This window comes from Oreochromis aureus, linkage group 19, assembly GCF_013358895.1.
Source record: "Oreochromis aureus strain Israel breed Guangdong linkage group 19, ZZ_aureus, whole genome shotgun sequence".
In the NCBI taxonomy this organism is placed as follows: domain Eukaryota; kingdom Metazoa; phylum Chordata; class Actinopteri; order Cichliformes; family Cichlidae; genus Oreochromis; species Oreochromis aureus.
Window position 1 is genome coordinate 26,226,316 of NC_052960.1, and position 27,808 is coordinate 26,254,123.

General features: G+C 39.9%; 1 protein-coding gene across 1 annotated transcript; it reads right to left on the reverse strand.

Annotated features, from left to right (window-relative positions):
- Window positions 1-606: 606 nt before the first annotated feature.
- Window positions 607-27,357, reverse strand: sgpp1 (sphingosine-1-phosphate phosphatase 1). Its single transcript, XM_031727553.2, has 3 exons — window positions 26,207-27,357; window positions 16,370-16,459; window positions 607-5,289 (listed from the first exon to the last, which is right to left on the reverse strand). The coding sequence occupies exons 1-3, from the start codon at window positions 27,047-27,049 to the stop codon at window positions 4,738-4,740; spliced, it is 1,485 nt and encodes a 494-aa protein (XP_031583413.2). The 5' UTR covers window positions 27,050-27,357; the 3' UTR covers window positions 607-4,737.
- Between the last annotated feature and the right edge of the window lie 451 nt (window positions 27,358-27,808).

Here is a 27,808-nt window from a genome sequence, read left to right on the forward strand (position 1 = left end):
TATTCTCAGTTAATTCACACAGACAGAAATAAGCCACATTTTCAATCACAGATGAAAACCAACAATAAAGCCCTGCAGAAACATGAAGAAAAATACTGTGAAAGTGAGCGAGACCTTATAAATAAAGAAGGAATCATGAAGGGTTTGATTACAAACTGAAACTCTGACAAGACTTCACCTCATCTCTCTACTCTCTGACTGCGTTATGGAATGAAAGCCGCAAATGATCAGGGAGAAAAAGGCAAATTCATTTCTGCAAAGCAAACTAAATCAAACATGTGGACTTAAAAACAAAGACTTGCAAATTTTCCTCAAGACAGCAACTAAAAAGCAAAAGCAGGGGCAGTCTAAAATATTAAAAACGTTTCTTTATAGATATCTATATATATATATATATATATATATATATATATATATATATATATATATATATATATATATATATATATATATATATATATATATATATATATATATATATATATATATATATATATATATATATATATATATATATATATATATATATATATATATATATATATATATATATATATATATATATATATATATATATATATATATATATATATATATATATATATATAAAAACAGGAAACTTCTCATTTTCCCATATTTATATACAAAGTGCAAGAGGCAACATGACGGCACAGAGCTGAGGACAGAGGAAGGCACTGACGTGTAGGGCAGAGCTTAGCTACACAGTTTAAATGCTGCATATTTGGTCAAGAAAGACAATTTTTCCTCTGAGATCCAGTATTTTAAAAAAAGAAAAGACAGAAAAAAAAGAAATCAAATCTCCATCTTGTGAATTGACAAAGCAGAGCTGGCTGCTCCAAACCAATCACTGAACAGATTTAGGAAAAACAGTTTTAAACATTGTATTGCAAGAACTAAAGTTATCATAATAATAAATTAGGATCAATTTGACAAGCTTATTGTGTTATTACAGTATATAGACTTTGGTGACTCTGTCGATCCCTCTCCTAATGACATTACAAATAATAAAGAAATTCTGTAATTCAGCCATATCTTACCACAGAAAATAACACAGAATATATATTTTTGACAGATCAATTTAGGATTTCAAAAATATATTAATGTACCGAAATAATATCAACAAAAGATCAGGGTCACAACAAACCAAAATCACGATTCAGATTATATAAAAATAAAACAAAGCCAAACAAAACTGTATGATGCATTTTAAAGGTGGTGTACCAAATATACATCTTTAAGTTTAAGGCTCGTCAAACATCACGAGGCCAGCCCTGCTTTGACTCCATAAAAAAGAACATCCACGGTGGAATCCAAACACAAACACAGGAACATATCACAGCGAGACGTGTCAGGAAGTTCAGCTTCATCTCCTTTATCAATGTGCAGGGGAAATGTCCTTAAATATCAAGGATGACAAATGTTGCTTTGTCATCGACTTCTTGCAGTTTGAGCTTCTGTTCGTCACTCACACAAACTCAGCTCGGCCACAGGATTTTGGTTTTGTCACTGAAACAGGAATTAACTTCTCTTTTCTGTGGAACAGAGACAAAACCGCATGCCCAAACACACGCACAAAAAGTCAAGAAATATACAAACGCTCCGACAAACACAAACATATTTGTGCACGAGGCAAGGCCACAGGAAGTGAAACGAGCCAGGCGGCTGACAAATGCAGAGGGTAAGCTGGTCCGTTTGGTTTTGATGAGTCGGTTAATTAGAGGCAAATCTGCAGCTGGATTAAGTTAAAATACTAAACTATATGTGAACATCCTTCAGAATTAAACAAATGCAATCAGCAGTGAAGTATGAGGAGCTCTCATCACATCATTGGATTATCATTTCAGACAGAAGTAGTCGAGTACAGAAAAACAATAAAATCGAATTCCTCAAATGTACCACAGAAAATTGTGGTATCCAGGGACAGTTAAGGTCACTTATGACAGAAAGACTCCAGATGTTTGCTGGTTCAAGCTGCTATACTGGAAAATTTCTCTGCTACTGCACAGATGTCTGCAAATGACTGAATCTTACTTGCATTAGCTAACAGGTGCTAATGTAAGTAAACAGCATCTATTCACTAAAACTGTCACTAGTCATAGTGTTTGCCAACCAACTGCAAGACGACAAATCAAAGGGAACTACTGATCAGACTGCATTTAGGACCAGCTCCACCTTTTTTGTTTTTTACCTGGCTCGGAGGGGGAACAGTGCATTCTGGGAACAGTGCATTTATTTTAGGAGAGTACCATACACAAAAACAACAAATAAATCAGCTTGGCAAAAAAAAGAAAAAGAATTTAAGACTACAGAAATGTTTTGTCAACGGCAGCATCCTGCTGGGAGAAAAACCTTTTTTTAAAAGTGCCTTTAAGCAAGGCACACACAGCTTAGAAACAGGAAGCAGGCATCTGGGCTCCTGGCCTCAGTCCTTATACTCAGGTTCAGGTTAGAGTGGTCGAAGGAAGCTTGGTTAATCAACTAATTAACCAGTTAATCAGGAGTTGTGGTGTGGATGAGACGAAGTTCGGGTAAGAGTCCGTGTGGAAGCTTTTTTTTTTTATGGCAAATGTTACTATAAAAGAGAGAGACCTGTGCTTTTTAACAAGTTTAACATCACCAGAGTGTTACGATAATAGCTTCTGCTCTGATTTAATATCAAGCTAAATTTGAATCAAATAGTTCTTTCACAATGGAAATAGAAAAAAAAACACTCAGCAAAAGCTCAAAAACCCTTGTAAAACACACAGAGGTGCCTTCAGGGAGACAATAACGTGACGGATGGAGGTGATAACCTGATGGTAAACAGCTGATAGCAAACATGTACGCACAGTATTACAGAATCAGTAATACTGTTTTTTGCATCTTCTTCTCCACCTCCACAGTTTTGGTTACTGTCACATGTGTAGCTGTTCCGTCATGTTATCGCCTCCCCAGAAGCATATCTTTTGTGATTTGTTTGATTTTCTTTGTTTACTTCCATTGCATTTTGTTCAACTTCTGTTGTGTTTTGTGTGCTTTCTGGATTGTTTTTCTATTTGCTGGCGTTTCCTTATGTTGCAGTGCATTTGACTTGTCAGTGCAACAATGCATTTAATAACTTTTGTCAAAGGCACTTAAAAAAGTTCACATTCACACCGCTTTTCCGAAGCAGTTTTGTATTTTGAAGACAAAATGTTTCTACATTTATAGAAGCAAGTATCAAATTCATGCATGATAAAACAATGAATAATGTTGCACTGGCAGTCAAATACTTTCTTTTACAATGCGCCTGTTGTGCGCCAAAAAGCTGTCGATGGAGTTTCAATTTTAGAAACATGAGAAAACTTTCATTCTGTCTTCCCTGTGGATGGTTTATCTCCACCACCTCCTCCCACCTGACACCAGCAAACGAACCTCAGCTCAGAACAGGAAGTGGATGTGAGCTGACATTTCTAATAGGAAGCAAGTTTACAGTGTTTAAAAAAAAAGAAAAAAAAAAAAGGCTGAGCCAAGTGCACAGACTCCAGTCATTTTTAGAGAACAAAATAAAACCATTAAAACCCTCTCTGTACACTTCCCAAACAAAGCGATGCGTTCTCGTTTCCTTTTGCATCGTACAGTATGTGCCTAGTATTTGTTTTTTCTCCCATCAGGTTGCAGGAATAGCAGTCAAGCTCAGAACACAAATAGTGGGGAAAGCCCTTTAAGAAAACACAATCTAACCTCCTGAAAAAACAATGTGGCTGAATTCTCAGACATCAGACACGTAACAACAAATCAAAAATTTAAATCAAACTGGTTTCCTCTCCGCAGGCAGGGGGTTCAGAGGTTAAAGACTAAATGTTCTGCATCAGGACGACCTCCGATCCAGTACAGGAACACAGGAATCATAAAATGAAAGGTCTCTTATTGCTTTAAGAATTGAGACAAAGGAGAGTATAATCAAACAGAAACATTAAGAGGCTACCAGACAAAGAACCACACTAAGTTTCAACAGTGACACTGAGCTTAAACTACAACATTCTTTAAATTAGTTAAACCTAGTATTTAGTGAGGACATCCGACTAAAAGAAGGCTTTCTATTTTATTTATGTATTTATTCATCATGTGCCTGGATATCTTTGGCTTTCAGACTGTTAGTGAGACTTACTAAGTCTTTTTATTTTCAACATTTTCTGTAAGGCGATTTATCATTCACTTGAGTTGTTGGAATAATTTAAGTTTTGCTAAAAAAATACTTCTATGGTTCTTTGCCTGAGCTCTTAATAATAACATCCGTCATAACAATGCAAATACTAACGCACATCATCTATTAGTGGTCATGACTTGCATTTTTAGTCTTCTAGAAGCCACTGTTGAAATGCTTTTTTGAATTTGAGGAGTGACTTTCCAGCTCTGAGAGTGTCAAAGCATCATCTGACTGGATTTTACTCTTAAATAAATCTAAAGAACAAAGAGATATTGCTCATGAACTGTCTAAGCTCATTTTACCAGATTTTCCGTTGCTCAGGATTCACCCGTCTTTAAAAGTAACCTGAGACAACAAAAACAAAAAATCTGATGAAAAACTGCATCCAGATCAGCAATTAGGCTTTAATGTACCTTCATCAGTCCCAAACCCAGCAACCTCCAGCTAGGGATTAGGCTGTGGATGAAAACAAGCAGCAAAACTGATCTGATGACAGCATTTAGGTTTTTACTTCACTTTGACTGACCACGCACTCAAGTAACATCCAATCAGGAGAGCTGCATGTAGCTGAAGAGCAGCGGGACCAGGAAGACCACGTTGAAGCCCACTGTCCCGTAGACAATGTAGCGGTAAGGCAGCTCCACCTCCATGTGCTGCCGGGCCTTCCTCAGGTCATCGGTGGGCACTCTGAACACTCTGCACACCAGCGGGATGGTGATGGCCTTCATCACTGCCCGCGTGGCCAACAGCACCAGCACTCCCACAACGAGCCGCAGCATTACAACAGCCACCAGGCTGGGGCTAAGTGCGGGCATACTGAGGGGAAGCTGGTCTGGTGTAAAGTCGGGCATCAGGCCCAGGTGATAGTTGACATGGGAAGCCAAGGCAATGCCGGCACCAGTGCCCAGGATCTGAGCGGTGTCACCGCGAGAGGTGCTCCAGGTGTCCAGGGTGAAGGAGAAGAGGCCCAGGCCCAGGTGGAGGGAGATGATGATGATTGGAGCGTAGCGGCAGGTCAAGTTGAAGCCATCGATCAGGTCCAGGATCGGCAGGAAGAAGCACAGGATGAGGACGCTGTACAGAAACCCGGCGATGACGTCCTGAAGGAAACACAAACACAGAAACTGTAAACAAAACAGCACAGCTGACTGTCATTGACATGTGTTTCACATGTGTGCAGATGAAAGCAACTATGTTGTGAATTTGGACTCAAACAAAGTGTGTGATGTCAGAGGGTGGAGAAGTCAGGAAGGGGCCTGAACAGAGGTTCAAGTGTCTGATCTTTGTTTTTGTCTGAGATCAGATGCAGTCCAGGAAAACAACAACACAGCTGTGTCTACTTTCATCCTGTAAATGTCAACCATGTTCTAGTATCCTCCTTGGTAGGTTCTTCTTCAACAAACACCTAGGAGAATAAAAGCTCAATTCCAGTAAAGTTGGGACAGAAATGATAGAAATGTGTTCCCTCAGCCAAAGTTTATTTAAAATGTACTGACGAAAAGTGGAAAACTGGTCTGTGTTCGATGTGGCCTGGTCCTCTAGACAAAAGACGAGAGCCCATGTGCTTTGTTATTAGTGCTCAGTTCCAAAGCCTTCTCTGATTGTATGGGGTTGCATCAGTGCCTGTTCAGCGAACCAGTGTGACCTGACTGCAAACCAAATTTCCCTCTTGGCTAGAAAACATGATTTATACTGATCATGCATTCTGTGAATAAATGCCGAAACAACACAAGCAGCAGATAAAAATTTTAAAACTGCACCAGCTGATTCAGCAGCAAACTCCCTTTACCAGATAAGGACTGCTATTATTAGGATATTTACTGGAGCATTTCCTTCAAATGGGAACAGGAAGTGCATCAGCATTGACAGGAAACGGGAAAACAGGAAGATCTACATGGTGACAAACTCTGGACTCAAACACAAAGGTCACAGCTATTTATTTACTGATCTCTGGAGTAAACTGACAGTTGGCTTCTTGCCTCCTCTAAACCTTCCAAATCTCTGACTTCACCCCAGCTCCTGCTCAATGTCTCCAAGCTGTTTCTGAAATAAGTGCTTGACTCCTTGTATATGGATGGCATTCTGTGATCAGTCTACTAGCAATCTAAGACTCCTTACTACATGGTTCCCACATCACGCTGGCTGTGGTTTTGTGCGTATGCTGATATAATGCTCAGTGTGAGCACCTGTTTGAATGTTTGGGAGGGAAAAGTAACATTTCCTGAAGCACCACAGGGCAGACGACAACTTAAGGAGCTCTTCAAGTTCAATGTTGGCCTGTGTGTACAGCTACATATTGGTTATGGGTTGGGGAAAAAAACAACATTTGTAATTCTCTGTGCATTTTCTGGAGTTGATTTTGATGCACTAAACTAGCACTGATAATATGCAACAAAAAAAAAAAAATTATATAACCGGTGTGTAAGGATCAAGTTGAAGTCTTTGAACCTGGTTTTAAATGGTGGTCCTGCATTACATAGTAGGACAGGTCTTTCGATCAGAGCCTGATCACAGTTGGCGCTAGTGGGGAAAAAAATTAAGCAAAGGCTTGCGTGCGATGAATGGAATTTCGACAGAGAAGAAAACTTGGTTACAATGTGGCAGCAGAAGCCTCTTTTGTTTGATTCATCCTCCAACTGCTATGGCTAGAAAAAGAAGGGTGTCTTGCAAATGACGTAATGGTAGATGAACTAAAGCCTATGTTTCGCGCTATCATCCTGCAGGATGCATATGGCAAACTTGACACAGTACTCAAATTTATTAAATTATGCACAGCGTAGCATGTAAAGAATAATCCTAATCAGGTCACACTGGTTTGCAGAGTGTATATTGGGAGGAAAATGAGCACTGCCATCAGTGGTATTTCTTTCTTTCTTTTATTGTATGTTTTTCATTAGTATACATGTTTGTTATCATTATGCTATTCACGAGGTCTACTAGTAATCACGTATCTTAAACATTACAAGAATGAAAAATGGGAATCCCTCTAGTCCATTTCTGCTGACAGGCTCAGATTTCCTGGCCATTTACGCACATGCCTACAGCGAAGAGACTCCATTGAGTACGTTGCTATAACGTGTGTGCACACACTGTAAATTAACACTTTATCATTCCTCATTTTGCTAAGCTGGGTGTGTACACTATTTACTTTTGTGATTAGTGTCTGCTTTCCCTGGAAGGAGAAATCAATGATAGCCACTGTAACTTTACACCAGTTTCCATCCACCAGCCAGACACTGGAACATTGCAGCCGTCTCTGGCAGGGTCAGCCCACTTGAATGGCCGCACTGGAAGGAAACTGAAGTCCTGTTAGAGTTTAAGTATCTATTTGGCTGCTTAAGTACATGTTGTGGTACATGTAAGCCCTGAGCTAACAGTCGGTTAGTAGCCCGTGCTGAGCCACGAGCGCCAGAGCCGCAGAGCTGGCGTCAGATGCTGAATCGTAGCTCAGCAACAACTTATGTCCCAGCAGTTCCACTTTTGGCAGATGGTTCACTATAAGGACAAATTTCCCTGTGTGACCATATCAAAATGAGTCAACAGTGAGAAAACCAAATTACCTGTGAGAAGGTAACTGGTGCCAGTGCCATCCCGTATCAGCCTTCTCTCTTAATAACACACACAGTGAGAGGCTGGAAGCTTTCAGCCATCTGTAATTTTCCCCTCCACTGACACCAATGTACTGCCTGAACTAAAATTGTCCAAAAAGAGGGTGTGCCCTTAATGAACAACACACTGCATGTCATTCAGTAGATGCCTTAATCTTTACAACAAAATAAAAGAGCATTAAATTGTCAGAATGGGTGGCCTAAATGTTGACAGAACCATTAAGAACTCTCCCTGTAAAACACAACCACATGTGCCTACTGCCTGTTCATGAAATTACTGGAAATGATGTACAAGTTCAATTCATGCATCAGTAACAAGTACATGATGTAAATTAACAGCTGCAGCATTATTTCTTAATCAGTGCAACTAAAGAGAATTCCCATTAGTACGCATTATTTTCTTGTTTTATTATTGGGCTTTACAAAATATCCCAAAGTTAGTCACTGACATTGTGATTTTCTTTTTTGAATATAAAAAAAATACTCGGTGCTGGTTTAGTTACACGTCTTCGCTCTCTCTCGGTCCGCTTTCCTGTCCATCTTCACGCCATCTGTCCACTAAAGGCCAAAAAAATAATCATTTAAATTTTGAGAGAAGACACAGGGGAGGAACTGGAGGGAAATAACAGGATGTGGGCACATACACAGTTGATCGGTATGTTTCTAAATTTACTAAAAATAAAGTTAGTGGAGTTACATCAGACTATTGGGCCTACTAACATATTAAAAGCCTCAAAATCCTATAAATAATGTGATTTGTAAGAAAGCAGTAGTATAAAAGTAAACAAATTGTTGCATTTAAACATCAAAACATTACAGAGAGCTAGAAATTGCATACAGAAATTGCATTCTCATGAACTAGTAAACAGTTTGCAGAACACACCATCATTATCAGGGGCAGAACAGCGTTTTGTCTGCAAGCTCTTCCTGTACAACAAAGGAGGGGGGAAGCAGTTTCATTGGGCGTGATGATTTCCAGATCTCTTTAAGTGCCCTGCAGGCCTGGCACAGCAGACCGATAATAGCTCACCAAGTATTCAAGCTCCAGTCCCCGATTCCCAACAGTGATGTGGAGCCTTCAGCCGTCGGGCTAAGTCACGAGGAAGAAATGAGCTCTGTGCCTGTGCACCAGCAGCTCGAGCCTTCTCAACAAGATTCACATCTTTTTTCTTGACCTGAATGTTGTGTTTCTGAAGTCACTGTTTTTCAGTTAAAGCTTCTGTGACGAGTCACACCTTAAAGTTCACACCCATTTTTTTTTTTTCAATAATCCAATCAAATCTGAATAGACAGACATGACGCACATGTGTTCAGAGTCAGACCAGGTTTCAGTTTTCAAGGGTATATTTACCACTGAGAAGAAACCAACTTAGAAACATGTAGAAAGATGCTCTTAAGAATTTTATAAGCTGGCTAAATGAGACTGTCTGTACATCTAAACAAGAGCTTATTAAATAACTCCCAATTTACTAAAATAGAGGGGCTTATACTGTAGCAAGTGACGCTTTGTCATAAATGTTTCTTGTTTATATTCCTCAAAGCATTATGGTTGTTAATTGCTCAAATAAAGACAAAATAATTTCCTTACATACAGACCAAAACCTATTTTTATTGAAGGCTAAAAGAGTCTTAAAGCATCTTTGTTATCGTTGGTCCAACCCTATGTAATAAAACCTCCTGTGCAAAATGATGCCACCTCTTACTAAGCTGAATGGTTTTTGAGTTCTAGGACTTTATGTGGTAATCAAGGGATTTTTTTTTAACTGTGACAAAATCACCACACTCACAAGTTAAACATAAAACATGGCCAAGTCAAACATTATCACTGACTCAGAGAGAAAGTTACAAGTGACAGGGTCTTTATGTGTTCTCTCACGCCGTGCACAGCCTGCTGCGCTCTCATTTGCTGAACGGAGCAGAAGGAGAGAGATCTGCAAGTGGAGTGGGACAGCAGGACCCCCGTTTGCAAGGCAGTGCTGTCCATAAATATTTCAGAAGGCAATTCTTAGAAAGACCAAATTAAATCACAAAATGTAGCGGTCTACAAACGAGGTGAACTGAAGCATAATAATCCATAAGGATGTGGTAGATTTTTCCAAATTAAAATAAGAATACCCAAACCCCAAAACTTCAAATCAATACAACAAAAGCATGACCTACTGAGCAATCAAATATTCTTACTTTTCAACTTCTCAAAATATGAAATCCATACCCAATACTGCAAAACTCCTGTTTATATAAAAAAAAATTATGTGACTACTACACCACACATGGCTTTATTTCAAGCTTTGTGTGACATGGTGAAAAGCATGTGTACACCTTTCACAGATTATATGATAATGTCATTATAAATTGCTCTGGCTGACCTGGCTAAATATCACAGAGTACAAGTATGACATAGTTCAGCTGAGGAGTTAAAATACAGATGGTGCGTCTTTATGATGTCATGGACCGCTGTACAAAGACATGGTTTCTTAAGGCTTACTTAAGGGGGACTTGGTTAAGCTGTTATAGATAAACTGACATCACTGCTTAAAGTCAAACCAGGCATGGTGTGTACTGCAACAGTTGCTATGGTTACAGACTTCTTCTTCTTTCTTTTTTTTTTTTTACATTATCCATGGTGAGACAGTGAGGAGAGCCAGCAGGAGTTTCTGGCTTGCTCACAAATACTTTTTAATCAAGAACAGTAAGCGGTCACACTGCAAGAACAGGAGGAGAAAGATGAGGACTTTAACATGAGAGACAGACAAATACATGCCATTTCAAGTATTTCACATAGTTTTCATACAAAACAATGTTGAAGCATCAAGGCCCAAGCATCTGACTGCATAATTAGTGAATGTGCCACAGCTTGTGCTGATCAGGCCTCCCTCAAGTACTCTGTGCCACCTCTTTTGCTGCAGCTGAGCAAAAACCACACCCCACTAACCCAGCATTTACTGTTATTACTTGCTGATAAGCTGACTAAATCTTATTGATTTCACGAGCAAAAAATATATTACTGTTTAAAGGTGCACTTTAATGTGAAGGAGTCTAGCTTTAATTTATGAGCTATTTTTACCCATTTATTCTTAATATAGGGCCACTGGTCCTTTATTTATGTAGGCAAAATGACAAATTTGTCTCGCAGGGCTACATTGTACAGCTATACTGAGAGAAATTTAGTACGTGCTACTTTTATTTAATATTTAAGTAAAAACATAACCAACACTGTGGGTTGGCAGGTTACTATCAGTGATCAAACCACACCTCCATATCGCTGAGGAATCTGATTAGCTTTTAAGGAATGTATTTATTAAGTCACGTGAAGACTTTTTAAGACTAACCCTGGATTTTTTTCTTTTAATTACTCTCTCTTTTTTTAAGACTTTTACCCAATCTCTTGAAAAACTGTAATAAGCTCCTTCCTGGGGCATAACTGCTGCTCCTCAAGCAGCTGTGATTTTGAAGGCTGATTGTTGTCACTCTGCTTAAATGTCAGGATCAATCGTCTCAGGACGCTCATTTCGACTGAACTGTAATCTGACTGACTGCTAAATTAATTATCTTAAACATCTTTCTAGGCCAGCTCTTGTCTATTTGAGGAGAAAACTGGGCCTTTTTGTTGACATGCAGCAGAGATATGAAACCATGCAGGCAGATGTGCATGTGGTTTCTGAGGTGCAGGTCTTCACAGCGACACCACCTGTGGGCAGCCACAGAAAGCTCTTAAAGGTCTCTGATGTGGAATTACTTTCTGAGTTTGTTTGGGAAGATGGCCAGCATGCTGTAACGTCTGCTGGTCTCACACCACCATCCATCACTGACACAGTCATGACCACGGAGAATGTTCCCTCAGCAACAGACAGCCCAACCCCACAAGTGCACCAAGACTGACGTCGTTTACCAGAGAGATTACCCCCGTACAGGCTACCAGACATCTGACCAAAACATCTGTGGTGTCTCCTTTGGATTTTTTCACCACAGAAGTATTAATGTGTTTCTTAAAAATAAATCCATGAAAACATCTGGCATTCAAGCCGAGTCTGACTTCTTAAGCCAGGGTTCATGATTATCTAATATATATATGTATGAACTGCAAAAGGAAGTTGATCCAGACTGACTCCGGATTGAATTTTATATACCCAGGGCTCGCAAAATCGCTAGCCCGACGTCCCGGGGCTAGCGATTTTTCCACTCGGGCTACCAAAACCTATCTCAGCCCTGCCCGTCTGGCTATCATAGGCAGGAAAAATATATGTCAATGCTTTTGCATTCTTTCGGAAATGTAGCTGGGTAATTATGCCATTGGCATCGATGAGCCTCTGTCAATATGTGACATACTGAAATCGCGTTTGAATTTGCGCTTGTTTTTTGCTTTCACTTTGCGATCGTGCGAACTGTGTATAGAGAGCGGCAGTACTGATTGGTGAGTGACGATAATTTGCGCACCAATTCCTCTGACATTGTCTTATCATTCATTAGCTTACTATTCAAACGTGACAAGTGAAATCTCCCACAGCAAGCTTAAACTTGTGAGAGGTTGATTGCGCAGAGAGTCGCTGACCGTTATGTGGGTGCGTGTGTAAAAGCAGCAGGATATATATTTTAGTTCTGCTGAGCCAAATAAGACAGGTCAGGGTGAAGAAGTGACAGCCAAAGAAAAGCCGACCACAAAACGGAAATGTTATGACAAATTAGACTATGAGGCAAAAAGAAAGTGCAGCTTTATGGTTTCATGGACAAAAGAATTTCTGTGGCTGAAATATGACAAGCTAAATAACCAGGGGTGCACATAAGTGGACCGCAGGTGCGCATTCGCTGTCAAAATAAAAAACGCGCACCAGATAAGAAGTTGCAACACGCGTTTGAGTACATAAAATTTTCTGGAGGAGGACAGACATTTGTTTAGAACTCTCAAAGCTTTTTTTTTTTTTTTTTTTTTTTTTGCCTGTCCCGTTTGGCTCTTTTGCCATCAGGATTATTGTCTAAAGGCGAAGAAAGAAGCCCAACAGATTTACTTTACCAAATGGACCATCCCAGCCTTGCCATAATGGTCTATTTGATTCACCTTTTATTGTTTATTTTATTTTCACTTGCTAAATACGGGACAGACTTGACTGGGGAAAAGAAAGGGGAGAGGGAAAGAAAAACAGCGGGGAAGAGGGACGGGGATAAAGGGCAAAAAACAAAAACCAACAAAATAAGCAGACAAAAAATACATATATCAATCACCTGGATTAAATGTTGAGAAAGAAAAGAGAAAACAAGCAGAAGAAAAAAAAAGAGCAACATAATAAACAACATCACGATGATCTATGGGAATATAACAGTAAATACTAAATATTAAACATTATTGTGCAGCACGTAAGATCGACAGCGCACAGTGTGCTTTGAGGTAGGAGCCAAAAAGGGTGTAGTTTGTGTGTGTGAGCACCCGTGTGTACACAGCATGAACGCGCTTGTATTTAAAAGGTTCCTTCATGTAACGATCTGCTAGAGGGTGTGGGGGGCCACAGCCCCGTCCTCCAGGGCATGAAGCAGGTATGGAGGAGATCAAGACTCCAGACATCCAGAGGCCCTCAGAACACAAGAGACCAAGGAAGACCAACAGAGGGGCAGCCGCTGTCGAAGAAGCAAGCTCCTTTAAGCAATTACTTTGGTTTTCCTCCACCTCCAAAGAAATGTCAGAAGGCGTCCGAACCGCAAAAGAAGCGCGTATTCTCGGAAAAGTGGTTGGAGGAGGTGAGCTGGCTTCAAACAAATGATGAACGCACAGAGATGTGGTGCAGAATATGCCGTGAAAATCCCACTCTAGTAGACAAAAACAGTGCCTTTTATATGTAGGCAAACGCGCGTTGCAACTTCTTATCTGGTGCGCGTCTTTTATTTTGACAGCGAATGCGCACCTGCGGACCACTTATGTGCACCCCTGTAAATAACATAATGTTCTGCCGGGTGTGTTGTTGGTTTTCCCTCGATTCCTGAGTCGACAAGCGCCTTTGTTACTGGGACCAGTAATTTTAAGAAAGACCTCAATTAGAACCCATGAGAAATGCAAGAAATGCATTATTGCTCAGTCTGCAATATCTTTCCCAGAACAAACACCAATTGCAAAGAACATACTAAAAATAAACCTGAAAAATCTGTTTAGAACAGCGTACTATGTTGCAAAGAGTGAACTACCACTGGCAAAATTTAGCAGTCTTTGCAAACTTCAAAAAGAATGGCCTCGATCTTGGTTCCACTTATCTCTCACCCGTGACTTCAGTGGAAATTTCAGATTCAGGATCTGACACAGACTGATTCATGTTCTACACAGTTTTACAAGTTCATAGAAATTTCTGTTCAATTAGAACCAAGTATTTGAGTTGATGATTGTAATTTTTATACAATGTTTAATTTGTGTTTCAACAATTTTTTGATTAATGTTTTGTTTCTGTTACAATATTATACTTTAATGTATAATATTGTAAAGGAAACAAAACAGGAGACAAAACATCAATCAAAAAAATTGCTCTCTTTTTTATTCGGGCTACTTAAATTTATTTTCGGCTACCAAAAACTGAAGAGTCCCTGCCCGAAGGGCTACCAGGGATTTTGAAATTTTGCGAGCCCTGATACCAGTCAGCACATACTGGTGGAGCTACAACTAAGTATCTCCAGCTGGTTGATTACATTTTTCCCCCATCTCTTGCAACCTATAGGACTTTGAGAAATATTCTAATGCTGTAGGGAACCTGAGGTATACACACCTCTGTGGTGATAGATTTGTTATGACTGTACTCTGTTAACGTGAGAGCAGATAAAAGAAGCAGGGGCAAGTTTTTGCAGGCACAAACATCAAGTGTTCCACTACTAATTCTCGCTGATGGTATATACAGGCCTAAGCATGCTCATGACAGAATCACTGGTCCAGATTAGCTGAAAGGCATGGTTAGTACAGGTAAGCTCTAAACCAGGGAGTGGGTAAAGGACCACATGAAAAACTGGGACTGTTGATAAGCTGAACTTAAATCTACACAATATTAAGTTTTTCTGGTGTTTAACTTGGCTCCTTTGCCATCTTTGTTGCCCGACTCTTGACCTTTGAATCCATCTATTCCACCAGTTTGCTGATTCATGTGGCACCTTGACAGAATTGAGCAGACAGTTAGTCATGAGTGGGACTAACACTGTTGTCAAGTTGTGTGCCAGTGCCAAGGAGCAGTAATAACAAACAGAAAATGAGAAAATGAGAAGTGAAATAATAACAGCAATGGCGACAACATCTACTGGCATGCATTTTTAATATTGCGGTATGTTTCACTTCCTCACTGTAGTTGGTTAGTTCGGAAGCAGGGTCAGACTGAAGATTCAACAGTGTAAGGAGTAGACAATTACGTCTGATATGAAACAACCATTACTGTTCATTTGATGATTTATTGTGAACATCACAGTTTGGTATATGTGAGGAGATGCACTTCCATAAGTATGAACTCCACAAACAGCACAGAACTGCAGTGGTTCACCTACCTTCTTTTTGTTACCTTTAGCTGCCTTCTCAACATTTTAACACAGGAAAGCTACTGTTTGGACTAAAGTTCAGATTACACCTCCTGCTTAACATCAACAGCTCGAGAGGTTTCCTGTTTCTGAGCCTAGCTGTTAATCACAGTATAAAACAAAGACATTTTCAAGTTCCCATCCACTCAAAATCATGTTCCTTCCCTTGGAGCTGGACTGATGTATGTGCAGTGAGCCTGTTCTCCTCTTTTCTAAGCTCACCTTAGATCTGAGGTTAACACAGGAACACAAAAGCAGGATTTTGAAATGTCACTAATCCATCCTCTGAGTGTGACATTTAAATATTTATTAGTCCCAAAAGTTTTAAAAAGAGAAAGAAAACAGAATACTTTTTTTGTTAAAGTGCACAGAGACTTGAACAACCACTATTACACAATGACATCATAACTGAAAGTGAACTAGAACAGACAACTTATTAAATGGTAACTTATTTTAAAAAAAATAAAAAAATAAAACAATTACACATATCTTACTTGTCTTAAAAACATATCCTTCTTTGTTTTTATTGCCACATGGGAGTGCGTCATACACTACTATCCCGAAAGGAGCAATAACACATAGTCAATTATTTGCCTGCCGTTGCTGAATTGTTGAACCGGTAAATTGTCTGTGGTTCTGTGAGACTAGCGGTCACTGTACAAATATATTAAACATAAATAAATAAATGCATCCAAAGCCAAAAACTACAGCAGCCTTTAAAAAGTGTTGAAATATATTTTCTTTCTCAACAAAGTAATGTATTACTTTACTTATTTACTCCTCTTAGTTACTTACTTACTCCTTCATTATACTCTGCATAACCATACATTTGCATTACTCTGCAACATGCCCTGAGATGACGATTTGTCACAGTTAACAGTTAACCTTAACTACGTGCCCACACACTGGTACAAATCACTACTGTCGCTGTTCGTCCAAGAGACCTTCTATGATGTTTAAAAACACAAGATGATATTAAACATGCCCTTCATTTGGCAAGACTGCAAGTCTGTGTTTGTGTGTGTAAGAGATCAATCACACTCACCAGCACTGAATGCATTCCCATGTAGATTCGGCTGGAACAAACCAGCAGACACCAGCAGAGAGCCAAGATGAAGCCCAGTGTGGACGGGTACTGTGGAGGTGGAAAGGACAAGTTTAAAGACATCTAAAAAGCCTAAATCTTCACATATGAGAAGACATGTTTAATATTTTTACTTTACAATAACAACTAATTATGCATGAAACAATGCTTAAGGGATGTAGTGCAAAATAAAAAAAAAAAAAAGTGTATTCTGAACTGCACTGCATGAGCATGCTTTACATCAAAAAGTGCACCGCTGTATCTGTCAGTGAGTCACTGTATAAAGCTAACCTATCAAATGTATGTTTATTGTTCTGTATTTGCATGTCAACAAAAGAACTCATGTCGTGGGAGTAGAATTTCATCCAGAACTTATTCACTTTGCAGCTCATAATGAGCCTTGATAAAATGTTGCCGTGATGTATTGGATATGATTATCTGCTAATGTGTACCAGACTCAAATGTCCTCATAAATGTTTCAGCAATTTTGCCACTTCCTTATCAGATGTTCCTGGCCTGCAGCATTGAGAGGAGGGAGCCAAGGCGTGTTTACTTGTATAACACCTTTGAACAACACAGCAAAATAACCACCTTATGTAAGGCATAATATATAAAAGAAACACATAGCAATTTGAATACACATGAATAGGATTTGAAAAAGGAAAAGAAAAGGAAAACATAAGGTAACAGCAACTACCAACTAGCTGAAGTATCAATCGGACATAAAAATATATTATATATATATATACATATATATGTGTGTGTGTGTGTGTGTCAACGAAGTTTATGGTACAATCTTGGTGATGAAAGATGCAATTATGTCCAAAGTCAAAGGGCTGTTTTAATTTCCAGAAGTTATCTTTAAAGGTGCAGTTCTGCATCACAAAATTTCTATTAATTTACTAATAAATACCAGTTCAGTACATTTATACTCCAGCATGTACTTATTTGTAATACAAGTTAGGAAAGCAGTGTTTAAGTTGGGCCTTATGGTACCTTGCAGAGAAAAGAATGATTGCGAGTCTTTCTTTTGTTGAGGCATCCAGCTTTTTTTAATGCTGGTTTTGGGTCAGTATTTGGTATTAGAAGTTACCCGAAGCCTAACTGGATCAGAGCATCCACCGATTCAGCATGCAGAAAGACTGAGAAAAGACACAATGAGTGACAGTTTGACTGGAAGAGAAGGCAGAGGACTGAGTGAGCAGCTGAGGTTTGCACACTTGCTAAAAACTTTTTGCGGTCCATGCTGTGGATACTCTGTGTTTAGATGGCTCATATTTCCTCTCTCACAACAGAATTACAGTGCTAATCCCACAACATCACAGCATCTCCCAGCACTGTGGCCTTCAGGGGAAAATGACTCATGAGAGCTACCTGATGGTGCTCGATGAAGGCTGATTAAACAGAGATAAGGTACTGATTTATGGGGGTGACACACTTGACACCAATTTCCAGTGAATAATCCTGTGATACTGCAAACAGTTGCTCACTGCAGATGAGGCAGAAACCTTTTTAAATATACAGCTATGAGATAGCTGCCTTAAACACATTGTAACAAACCTGAATGAGCTTTTATCAGGGTTTTGTTGCATTTCTAGGGCCTTTTTTTTAATGACTGGCACCAGTGTGAAATTCTGGGTCATGGCACATAACAGAGACCGATATTAAAAATACATTTTACTCCAACTTTCTCCATTTAAAATTTATGGAACCGACTGTCTTTGTAATAAAAGACATGATTTCTTCCTAACAATGTAGCTACTGCAGACAAACTACAGCTAACCACAGCAGCACCTTTATTCAAAGTTATGCTCTCACTGCAAAGTATCATATGCATATATTTGTGTATATAATTGTGGTTCATCCCTATCTTTAGTGGGGGTGTTATTTCCACATAGGCTGACAGAGGGCACAAGTTACTGCACACTACAGTCACACTTCTGACATTTGTGGAAACCAAGCAGGACTTATTTTTGTTATGTAGTGAACTCCACTAGCATCTGAATCATTGCTCTTAGTTTCCACCATTCCATGTTACGGCTCAATCATGGTAGATAAAAACAGGAACCTCCTTGTGACCAGGAAACATCAGTGTTTGCCTGGTGATTGCACTGAATTCCTTTGCATTCAGCGACTGACAGCAAAGAGTTGCAGTAAGCAAGTGGTTTCCCAGAGGTTGAGCATGTAACACCCTCAACTACTTCTGAACTCAAGGCACTTGGACAAGCTACTAGGGGGAAGGCACTGGAATTATATTTTAGCCATCCACATTCGGAGTGAGCAGTAGGCATCTTTCGTGAGGACAAAGTAGAATGTTGCACCAGAAAGGCGACTCTTTAGCATATCCTACATTTAGCAAGACTCCTGCGAGACTCTTCTACAGGTGTCTTTTTAACCAGTGAGTTTTCAATTATAAACTCTAAGACCTTTTTCAAGAATGGGGTCAGCGCAGAGGGAGATGCTGGTTGAAAAATAAAGCGCCTTTGTGTGTGGATTAGCTGTGAAGCCAGGTCAGATGCAGGAGCCCGACACACAGATTGACACTGTGACTGAGAAAAATCAGCTGAACTTGGTGAGGGGGACGGGGGCTGTGGGGAAACCATCAAACAACGTTCTCTGGCTGCGCGCAAACACAAAACGTGTCTCTGGTTCATGTCTGCATATCCACTCTGGCCTTGTGTCCGTGACCACAGCAGTGGTATGGCGGTTGCCTCATGCAAAGCTTTATGGACATGGTGTGCTTTCTTCTGTGGGTTGTGGTTCTCTGCACACTGCTCACTGAGCCTCAGCGCTGAGTTTTCTCAGTATTCTCCCACATGACATATACTGTAAATACATAGGTCTACACACACACACACACACACACATCCAAAGCACACAGTTCCCAAGGTGTGCTGTGTTTGACTTAGAATAGTGCCAAGATGTAAACTGAACTATGTTGAGGCTATGCACAAACCAAAGTTGTGAATGACTTTCTCATGTTTGAACTATAATACCGCACTGTAGGACAGCCCTGACCTGAATACTGATAATACGATTTACAGTGTTTAGTTTGGTTGCTAGAAACTGCAGCTTGAAACATTTGCAGCTCAAAGCGTCAACCAGAAAAACAAAGGCTTTAACAATGTAAGCTGCTGATCTGTTAAAGGAGATTTAGAATCTTTTGAAAGAAACTATTGTTTTAGTTGCTCCCTTTTCATTTCTGACATATCAGACATATTCCACGCTCAACTGATTACCTGATTTAGGAGCATCTACTTAACAACATATTTACATGACATATTTCTGAGGTGATGTCAGTCAGTAAAGGCACTTATACTCAACTAGTTGCTAGATACTCTGAAAACCATAACTTTGGGTATCGCAATTTTGGGTTGAATACGATCCAAATAACATTTCAGAGATGGGCAATGTCGAAGCGCAGGGTTCAGGTTAATACTGGAGAGAAAGACCTACAAGCTGGAAAAGGCTTGGCCACACCTTTGTATAGGCATAAACAATAAAAAACTGGACAGCCTTACTGCTTGAGAAAACATTAAACAGTAATAAACAAAGAAACAGTTACAGGCACTCCTCACTTTTATTATCAGTCAATCTTCCAGTTCCCTAAATCATAAACTCTTTCATCTATAAAATGATTCTCTCCTTTAGTCCATTATTTGTTTCATAAAAAACTAAAACCAGTGAAAAGGCCCTTCTGCATTTTAAAGTTATGTGTTCTCATCAGAGTAGGAGAAAATAATATTTCATCAATTTATCAGCCGTTTACGAACATAATTACAGTTTAATCAACTACACTGGGCAACTGAGCATCATCTAAAGCCTGAAGACTTCCAACTTACATTTATAGTCTCACTGGACACTTTGTTCCACGCACCTGTTCAGCTGATTTTTAAATGCAAAAATCTAATCAGCCAATCACATTTCTACAACTCACTGCATCTAGGAACGCAAACATGGTCAAGACAACCTGCTGAACCTGATCAGAAGGGGTAAGAAAGGTGATTTAAGTGACTTTGAACAATGGCATAGTTGTTGGTGCCAGATGGCCTGGTCTGATTTGCAGACATCAACCGCCGCTTGGGTTTAGAGAACAGTCGAGAGTGCTTCAACTGATAAGAAGGCAACAGTAAGTCAAATAACCACGTTTTACTTAAGATTTATGCTTCAGCAGGAAATCTAAGCTATTGCTATGTCATAACCGTAAACCTCTATGAAACCCCATGCCTAGCCTGACCTGCACCTCCATGGAAATGTAACTGCAAGTCGCATTGACTGGCCTGTTCGGTACTGTTGGCTCCTCCTATGCATTTCCACCTACTTTTTTGGAGCGGTTTTTGATTTCATCAGTGACAGAAAACAATGATTGTGTCATTATTAGGAGTCATAATGACAGCATCAATATAAAGACTCACAAATGTCAGCAAACTCCTGGAGAGAGATTGCAGAAACTATCAGGAATTGATGTAAGTGAAAGTAGTAGAAAAACACGAGAGACAAATATGTTTATGTCATGTGTCCCAGTTGAAAAAGCCTACAAGTCTTTCTCTTCATGCGTTTCTTCTTCCTCTCATCAAGAGTAGTGCCATTTTGTTTTCGTTTGTGCCACACAGAAGGCCCCACAATCAATGAATCAGCACTATCAATCATATCATAATATATTTACGTGGCCAGTGAGCCCAGTATCAATTCGTACAACTTGGTGATCATAATTAAATAATAAATACATTTAATAAATAAATAAATGTGTTATTTTATAATAAAAAAAATATTATAAAAAATAATAATTTTAAAAAAGATCATTGACACAGTTTATTAATTTCATCTGGTAAACAGTATTGCTTGTTTGATTTATTTGTTCCCCGGCTTCCTGTCATTTTCCAAAAAGTGCAAAACAGCTTGTAAAGCTCAGGCTGTAGTTAGGAAATGCTATACTGTTAAACTCATTCAGCTGGCAGGAAAAGCTGCAATACTCCCACCTTATGTTCCTGCTTGAAGACGGAAGTCTCACACAAAGCCTGTTGTTTGTGTTCTGAATCAACTGGACAACATCACAAAACTTGCTAAGAGCCATTTACTAACTTCTGCAGTATATTCTGCAGAAGTTAGTAAATGGCTCTTTACTAACTGTGGAAAAAGAGTACGGCACTTTTTTTCCACAGCTAATATTACAGCCTATTTCAAATTCCACCATCAAATTACTTTGTTCCCCTCTTTAGCGTTTTATATATCCTTCAGTCCTCCTCCTTCTTTCACTTTACTGTAATAATCCCCTCTCCATGTTTCTAAACACCTCTGGGCTTTCTCTGCTTCGTGTCCTCTAGTCTCATTTTCAAACTGCTCTTCTGTCCAGTTCTTCATCAACTCCTTCAACTTTAATCTACATTATCTTCCATAGAACGGCATCTGACTCGAGTTACTGTCTGAGCAGGAGGAGGGCGGTAGGATGGGAGGAGGACTGAATGGCTGCGGTCCATCTAAATCCAAACATTCCTGCTCTGCTCAGACAAGTCGACCAGCGAAGCAGAAGGAAACTTCACAGAGAGGCTGCAGCAAAGAACAGCTGGAGTGATGCATGGGATAATGGTATTAATGGCAACTCTGAATTGCAGAAACAAGCTATAAACCTCAATGGAAACCTCCTTTTCCATTGTTTCTTCTTTCTTTTTACTTTTTAAACAGATTTCTGTAAAGTGATGACACCACCCAAGGTCGGAGACAAGCCGATGCTCTTAATGAATCACAAGTCACACTACACAACAGGGGAAATTACAGTAGCTGATTAGCTGGAAAGTGACAAGATCTGTATATATTATGCTGGATTTCCTTGCTGTTTGATTTGAAAGCGCCTGAAAATGTAACCATCAGATTTTTTGTGTGACTAAAATAGCAAAACTAACATGGCCAGGCAGCTGGTGCCACCAGATGTCAAAACATCTAAAAGATGACAGCTTTGGACTTCACTTGACGTTCTTTAACACACACCAGACACACAACACAGACATTAGTGTGAGAAAATTCTTCTTCATACATCGACTGAGAACCAGCTTCCATAATTTTCAGAAATTTACATGTCTGGAAATTTCAGAGTGTCACGCCTTTGTAAACCCCCAGTTAAGGGAACACTGAGGAGAAACATGAGAAGAAAACAAATACGTGAATCTGATTCAAAAAGTGAGACAAAGGTCAACATCTTATCTGGTGTTGAACACATGCGAGTCAGTGGCTTGTATTGTTTGGTGCTGAATAGAGTTTGGCTCGTTCAGAGCGTGTAGTGTGAAAGAAGTTTTTCACACTTCATACACTTTTCAAATTTAGGCTGTCAAATAGACAGAGAGCTGTAGTGACAGTAAAGATAAAAGCAGAGTCCCAGGCACTAAATCAGTCTTATCTCAGTTGTACACTGGAAGGTCAGGGGGCCAGCTCTCCTGCTCTGGCTCAGACAGACACAGAGGCAGAGTGTAGTAAATCAGTACTAACTCTGCTGTGATTTCAACCTCAAAAGACAGCAATCCTAATCCCACCTATTTCAATTTACAAATCCTGGCATTTCTCTCTGTAAATGACCCACACCACAGAATATACTGTCTGAGGCTTGTGGTTAATGATTATTTTCATTATCAGTTAGGCTGCTGATTATTTTCTCAGTTATTTTGTCTATAAAATGTCAGCAAAAACTTTTTCAGGTCGCATCTTCAGATTTTTTAACCTACAGTCCAAACCAAAACTTTCAGTTTAGCGTCACATATGACAAGCTTCTCACATTTGAGAAGCTGTGATCATGAAATGTTTAGCATTTTGGCAAACAAGATGAGAGGACTTTAATGAGGACTGTACACTGACCACAGCGAGAGTAGGATTTAGTGACGAGTCCATGCAGAGCAGTACCCTTGAGCAACACTGCCTTAGACATGCAGTTAAATGTAGATAAGCAGTCCTGCAATCAGCAAGAACCACTTCAGATAAATGTACTTCATCCTGTCATTTCACCTTGGTAAATGGACTATATAGTGTGCAACAGAGCTAATGGTGAGAGTTTTTCATATACACTGGTATTTTTGTGTATATTAACAAAACAGAAGAGCTCATCTTTGTAACGTGTAGATAACCACTGTCAGCTCTCGGTAATCAATATGCAAATCAACCTATCATATCCTGTTCACTGGAATAGGCAGATGTCTTTATGTCCTATGTTAATAGTTAATATCGTTTGAGAACAACAACAACTAGTATACTCAGAGAAAATCAGCAGCAGCTATAGATATATCATTCAGAGATTAATCAGCTGTTCAAAGGATTCTTTCATCTTGTTTTGTTGATCTGCTCATTAGGTAATTGCTCAGTGGTAATTGTACTTGACTTTCAGGTTACACTTTTTCATATTTATTGGAGAACCATAAAAAAAGTTTAAAAATTAGAAATTAGAAAAGTTTCTGTCACTAACAAAAATGCCTGCCAAAATCTTGTCGAGTTTCTTCTATTTCTTTCTTTTTTTTTAAATGAATCAAACAGTCGTCCTACAGCTTGTCGTGCACGTTCCTCACTGTGTGGATGCACAGTAAGACAACAGAAGTGGACTCACAGACTGTGGTTTTTTGGTTTTTTTTACAGACTGGACACAATGTGGTGTTGTTCCTCCAGACTGAATAGGAGGAGATGAAGAAAGCAATAACAGAAAATGGATTGTTAAAACAGAATTCCAGCATTAACGTTATTCAAATGATTTTCGAGCATTTTAAAATGTTTTTAATATTTTAACAATGCCAAAAACCAGAAAGCTTAATGTGAGCTTTCAGCTAATTATCATCAGTTGTGTAACTACTGATTTGCATAACTGATGCTGCTGACAAGGGAGTTCATTATCACGTTACCTTTTGCCAACTTCCTCACTTTTGCAATAATCATTTAAGTATTGAAACGATTATTGCAAAGTCAGAGAATTATTCAAAGACTATTAAAAGTCAGAATTGCCCCAAATCCAAGATGGACAATTCTAAAACATTAGCTGCTTATTTTATCCAATCAGCAGAGTAATATCAGAGAAAATTAGCAAATATCACATCATCAAAACTGGTATTGGACTCTAAAAGCTTTCTTTTTAGCTGTGTTAGGAGCGTTCTGCTCCATAGGCCAGTCAATTGTAGTTGGGCTTTCAGTCTTTGCTGTAACTATAGCAAGCATGATTTCATGCAGTAAATTACCCAGTCAAGAGTCAGCTTTTGTCTTCATGCAGCTTCCATAGTCACCCGACAGCTGCTGTCACTATATCCACTGACCCAACAGCTCATTAATTGTTAATGATGGCACTTCAGAAGAATGACTTCAGAGGGCAAAGTCTCAGTGACATTGTAGAAAAGACTGGCACGTGGTCACATGGGTTGCAAATAGCAAAAGGGTGCATGGTCAGGTGATTACATGGAGGATCATAGGTCTGACATCAAATTACAGACATATATAGCCCCCAGTTCTAAAAAGTGAAGCTAATGGCTAAGTACCTTCAACATGCATTTAATGTGTTAGGCAGGAGGGGGCTTTGTGGTAGTAAAAAGAAATCTGATTGAACAGAAGTCTATGGGGAGATTGCTTTCAACACTCACGATCTAGACCTTTGGTAAACATATTCCTGATGCGTTTATGAGCTCCACCTCTAGTTTTAGTTCTTACGGAATACAACATTATGTCCATTTTGACAATTATGGTGCCCATTCGAGTCAAAAGGAACTAAGTGCTATATACTTTAGGGCACACCTATCTTATAATTGACAATTTGCTAAAATATGAGCATGCTGTGTCTCAGTTTCAGTTGAATTGCTGGTTTTGCAGGTTCAACTTAACTGTGGACAATTTTCACCATTTCCTAAACTTGGACCCAACCAATAGAATAAATCCATGAATTTAGGCTCATTACATACACATCGGTATTTGTACGTATGTGGTAAAAAAAACAAAATGCCAGCCAGTATCAGAAGCTCTGCTATTTTACCATGATCTCACAACTTAGAATATGATATGATTTAGTGGCTTCAATGTAAATTCTTAGTTTGTGAAACACTTTGCTGCTTTAAATACTCCATAAATCCATTTTCTTCTGCTTATCCAAGTTTATCCTATCCCTGCTGAGGCAACAAGCAGGGTACACCCTCTCACAGGGCTAACACAGAGAGACACAAGATACAACCCCACTGCCTGCATGTGTTTGGACTGTGGGAGGAACTGGGAGTTTCTGGAGGGAAAGCAAGTAATTAATAATAGTTTAGATTTGAGTAAAGCTGTTACACTGTACTGCAAATAAAATATATTGATAAACAGTATATAAAAAATTTGGAATGTATATACTTAAAAAATTAAATGTTGGTAATCAAGTAATAAGCAGATATGTTGTATAATTTAACAAAAGCTACAGAAATGAACTTGTTCTTTCATATTCTTTTGACACAAAACCCTTTTAAATAAAATATTAGATATATTCCCCCTGTAAGGAGTCGTGTCTGCAGCAGGTGTGCGTGCAGCTTCCAGGGTTGCAACAGAGTACATTAAATGAGGGATGAAAAGATGATTTCTTTCGATTTTACCCACGTGGCAGAGTTTCTGTCGCTCCACCTGCGTTTCCTGTGCTCGCAAATGAACCCTAACAATTTCACTTGCGTATAAGGAAAAATATGCTGTCAAATATTATAAAATATGACAAAGCCAACTTCCCCCGTCTTTTTCACTGAAATTAAGAGGAAGTGGCTCCAAACCACTTCTCTTATATCCAACGGTGTGACATCCAGTTTGTGTGTGTGAAAATGATTTTACCTCCCATCGGCCGTAGGTCATGAAGTACAGGGCGAAGGGGATGGCTGTGCCGGACATGGCGTGCGTGGACGGCATGCTGTATTCGGAGTTATAAAACACCTCCACTTTGACCACAGGCGGTGAGGCCGGTCGGGACCAGCCGAGCACATCCTTGGTACACTGTCCCAGGTACATGACCCAGACCCACACCATGATCAGTCGCCTGCTGATGAAGGCGTCCACGTTCCACGTTATGAATGGGAAGAAAGTGATGTAGAAAGTCTCGTTTCCCAGCTCGGTTCCGAAAGTGAAGAGATAGTACAAGAAGCGGTTGTCGATCAGGAACTCCTGCCCGTCGTCGCCCGTTAGAGAATTCTTGCGGAGTGGCTTTACCTTGCTGCTCCGTGGGGGACCCAAGACTCCTCCGACCTGGCTCTGCTCACAATCGGCTGCCCGGGATAAGTCTTGCGCGGACACGCTGCGGACGCCCGGACCCGCGGGGCTGCTGCCCACACCAACCGTCTCTCCCCCGGCGATCGCCGCAGACACCGCTGTCCCATTCTGTGACGGGGTTTCACCTTTAAAGTTATTAGCAACGTTAGAGTCCCCAATCCTTCTCCGAAGCTTCGCTGACGCCGTTTGCATTATCTCTCCTTCCCCAGCTCCTACAGAGGACAAGTTTTCACGGTCATCCTCTCCGGCGACGTGATGATGACAAGCGCCGTTGTTGTGCGAGTGAGCCCGGTCCGCTACCTTGCTGCTGCCGGTGGTCGTAAACGTGCCCCGTACCCCGCAAATGTTCTGAAAGCGGGCGACAAGGTGAGGGTCCTGGAGGTAGTGGCATAACTCTTTCATTTTCTCCATGTTTTAATTCCCTCTGACGACTCGCGAAGAAACGCGTACTCCGTTACTTTCTCCGAACTGTGGATGCTAGCTCCCCGGCTAACGTTAGCGAGCTAACCCGTACATCATGGCAGAGCGGCACTTAAAGGTGAACCCTTGAAGCATTTGCACACGGTAGAAAAAAATCTGACAACTTGAGTCGTTTTAAAATAAGAAATTCCGTTTTCAGTTAAACCGTATGGGATAAAAAGAACCGGAGGGCTCCTGCCGTTCGTCTGAGGCTGGATGGGATAAACGTTCCGCTATGTGCAACTGTCAGATCCACGAGAGGTCCGTGGAACGCGCCTTCCCCGTTGCCTTCAGGTGCTGCATGAAATGTCACAATTCTTTCCCCAGTCAACTTCAGAACGTACAAAGATTTAGGACCAAAGGGGAGATCGGACAGCCACTGAAGTAACAGGAAGCCGCTTAGATCGCTTTAGATGCAGTAATCAGGACGTTGATTGACAATGAGCAGTTAGAATTTTACCGTTTCGGGGTGTAAATTGCAAATTGTGATATATCAGTGGCTATAATATGATGCATTTTTTTTAAATAAAGCAAAGGGCTGGGAATCTGCCAAGAAGGAAAGGAGACCACGATCAGTCAAACAGAGGCTACACATATATCAAAATTGTCTAGAAATACTGGATCATATTTAGTTTGTGTATTTAATAATTTTTCTCGTATATGTAAAAATATCTTGAAATATGACATAACTCAGTCATTGCTTTGTGGGTG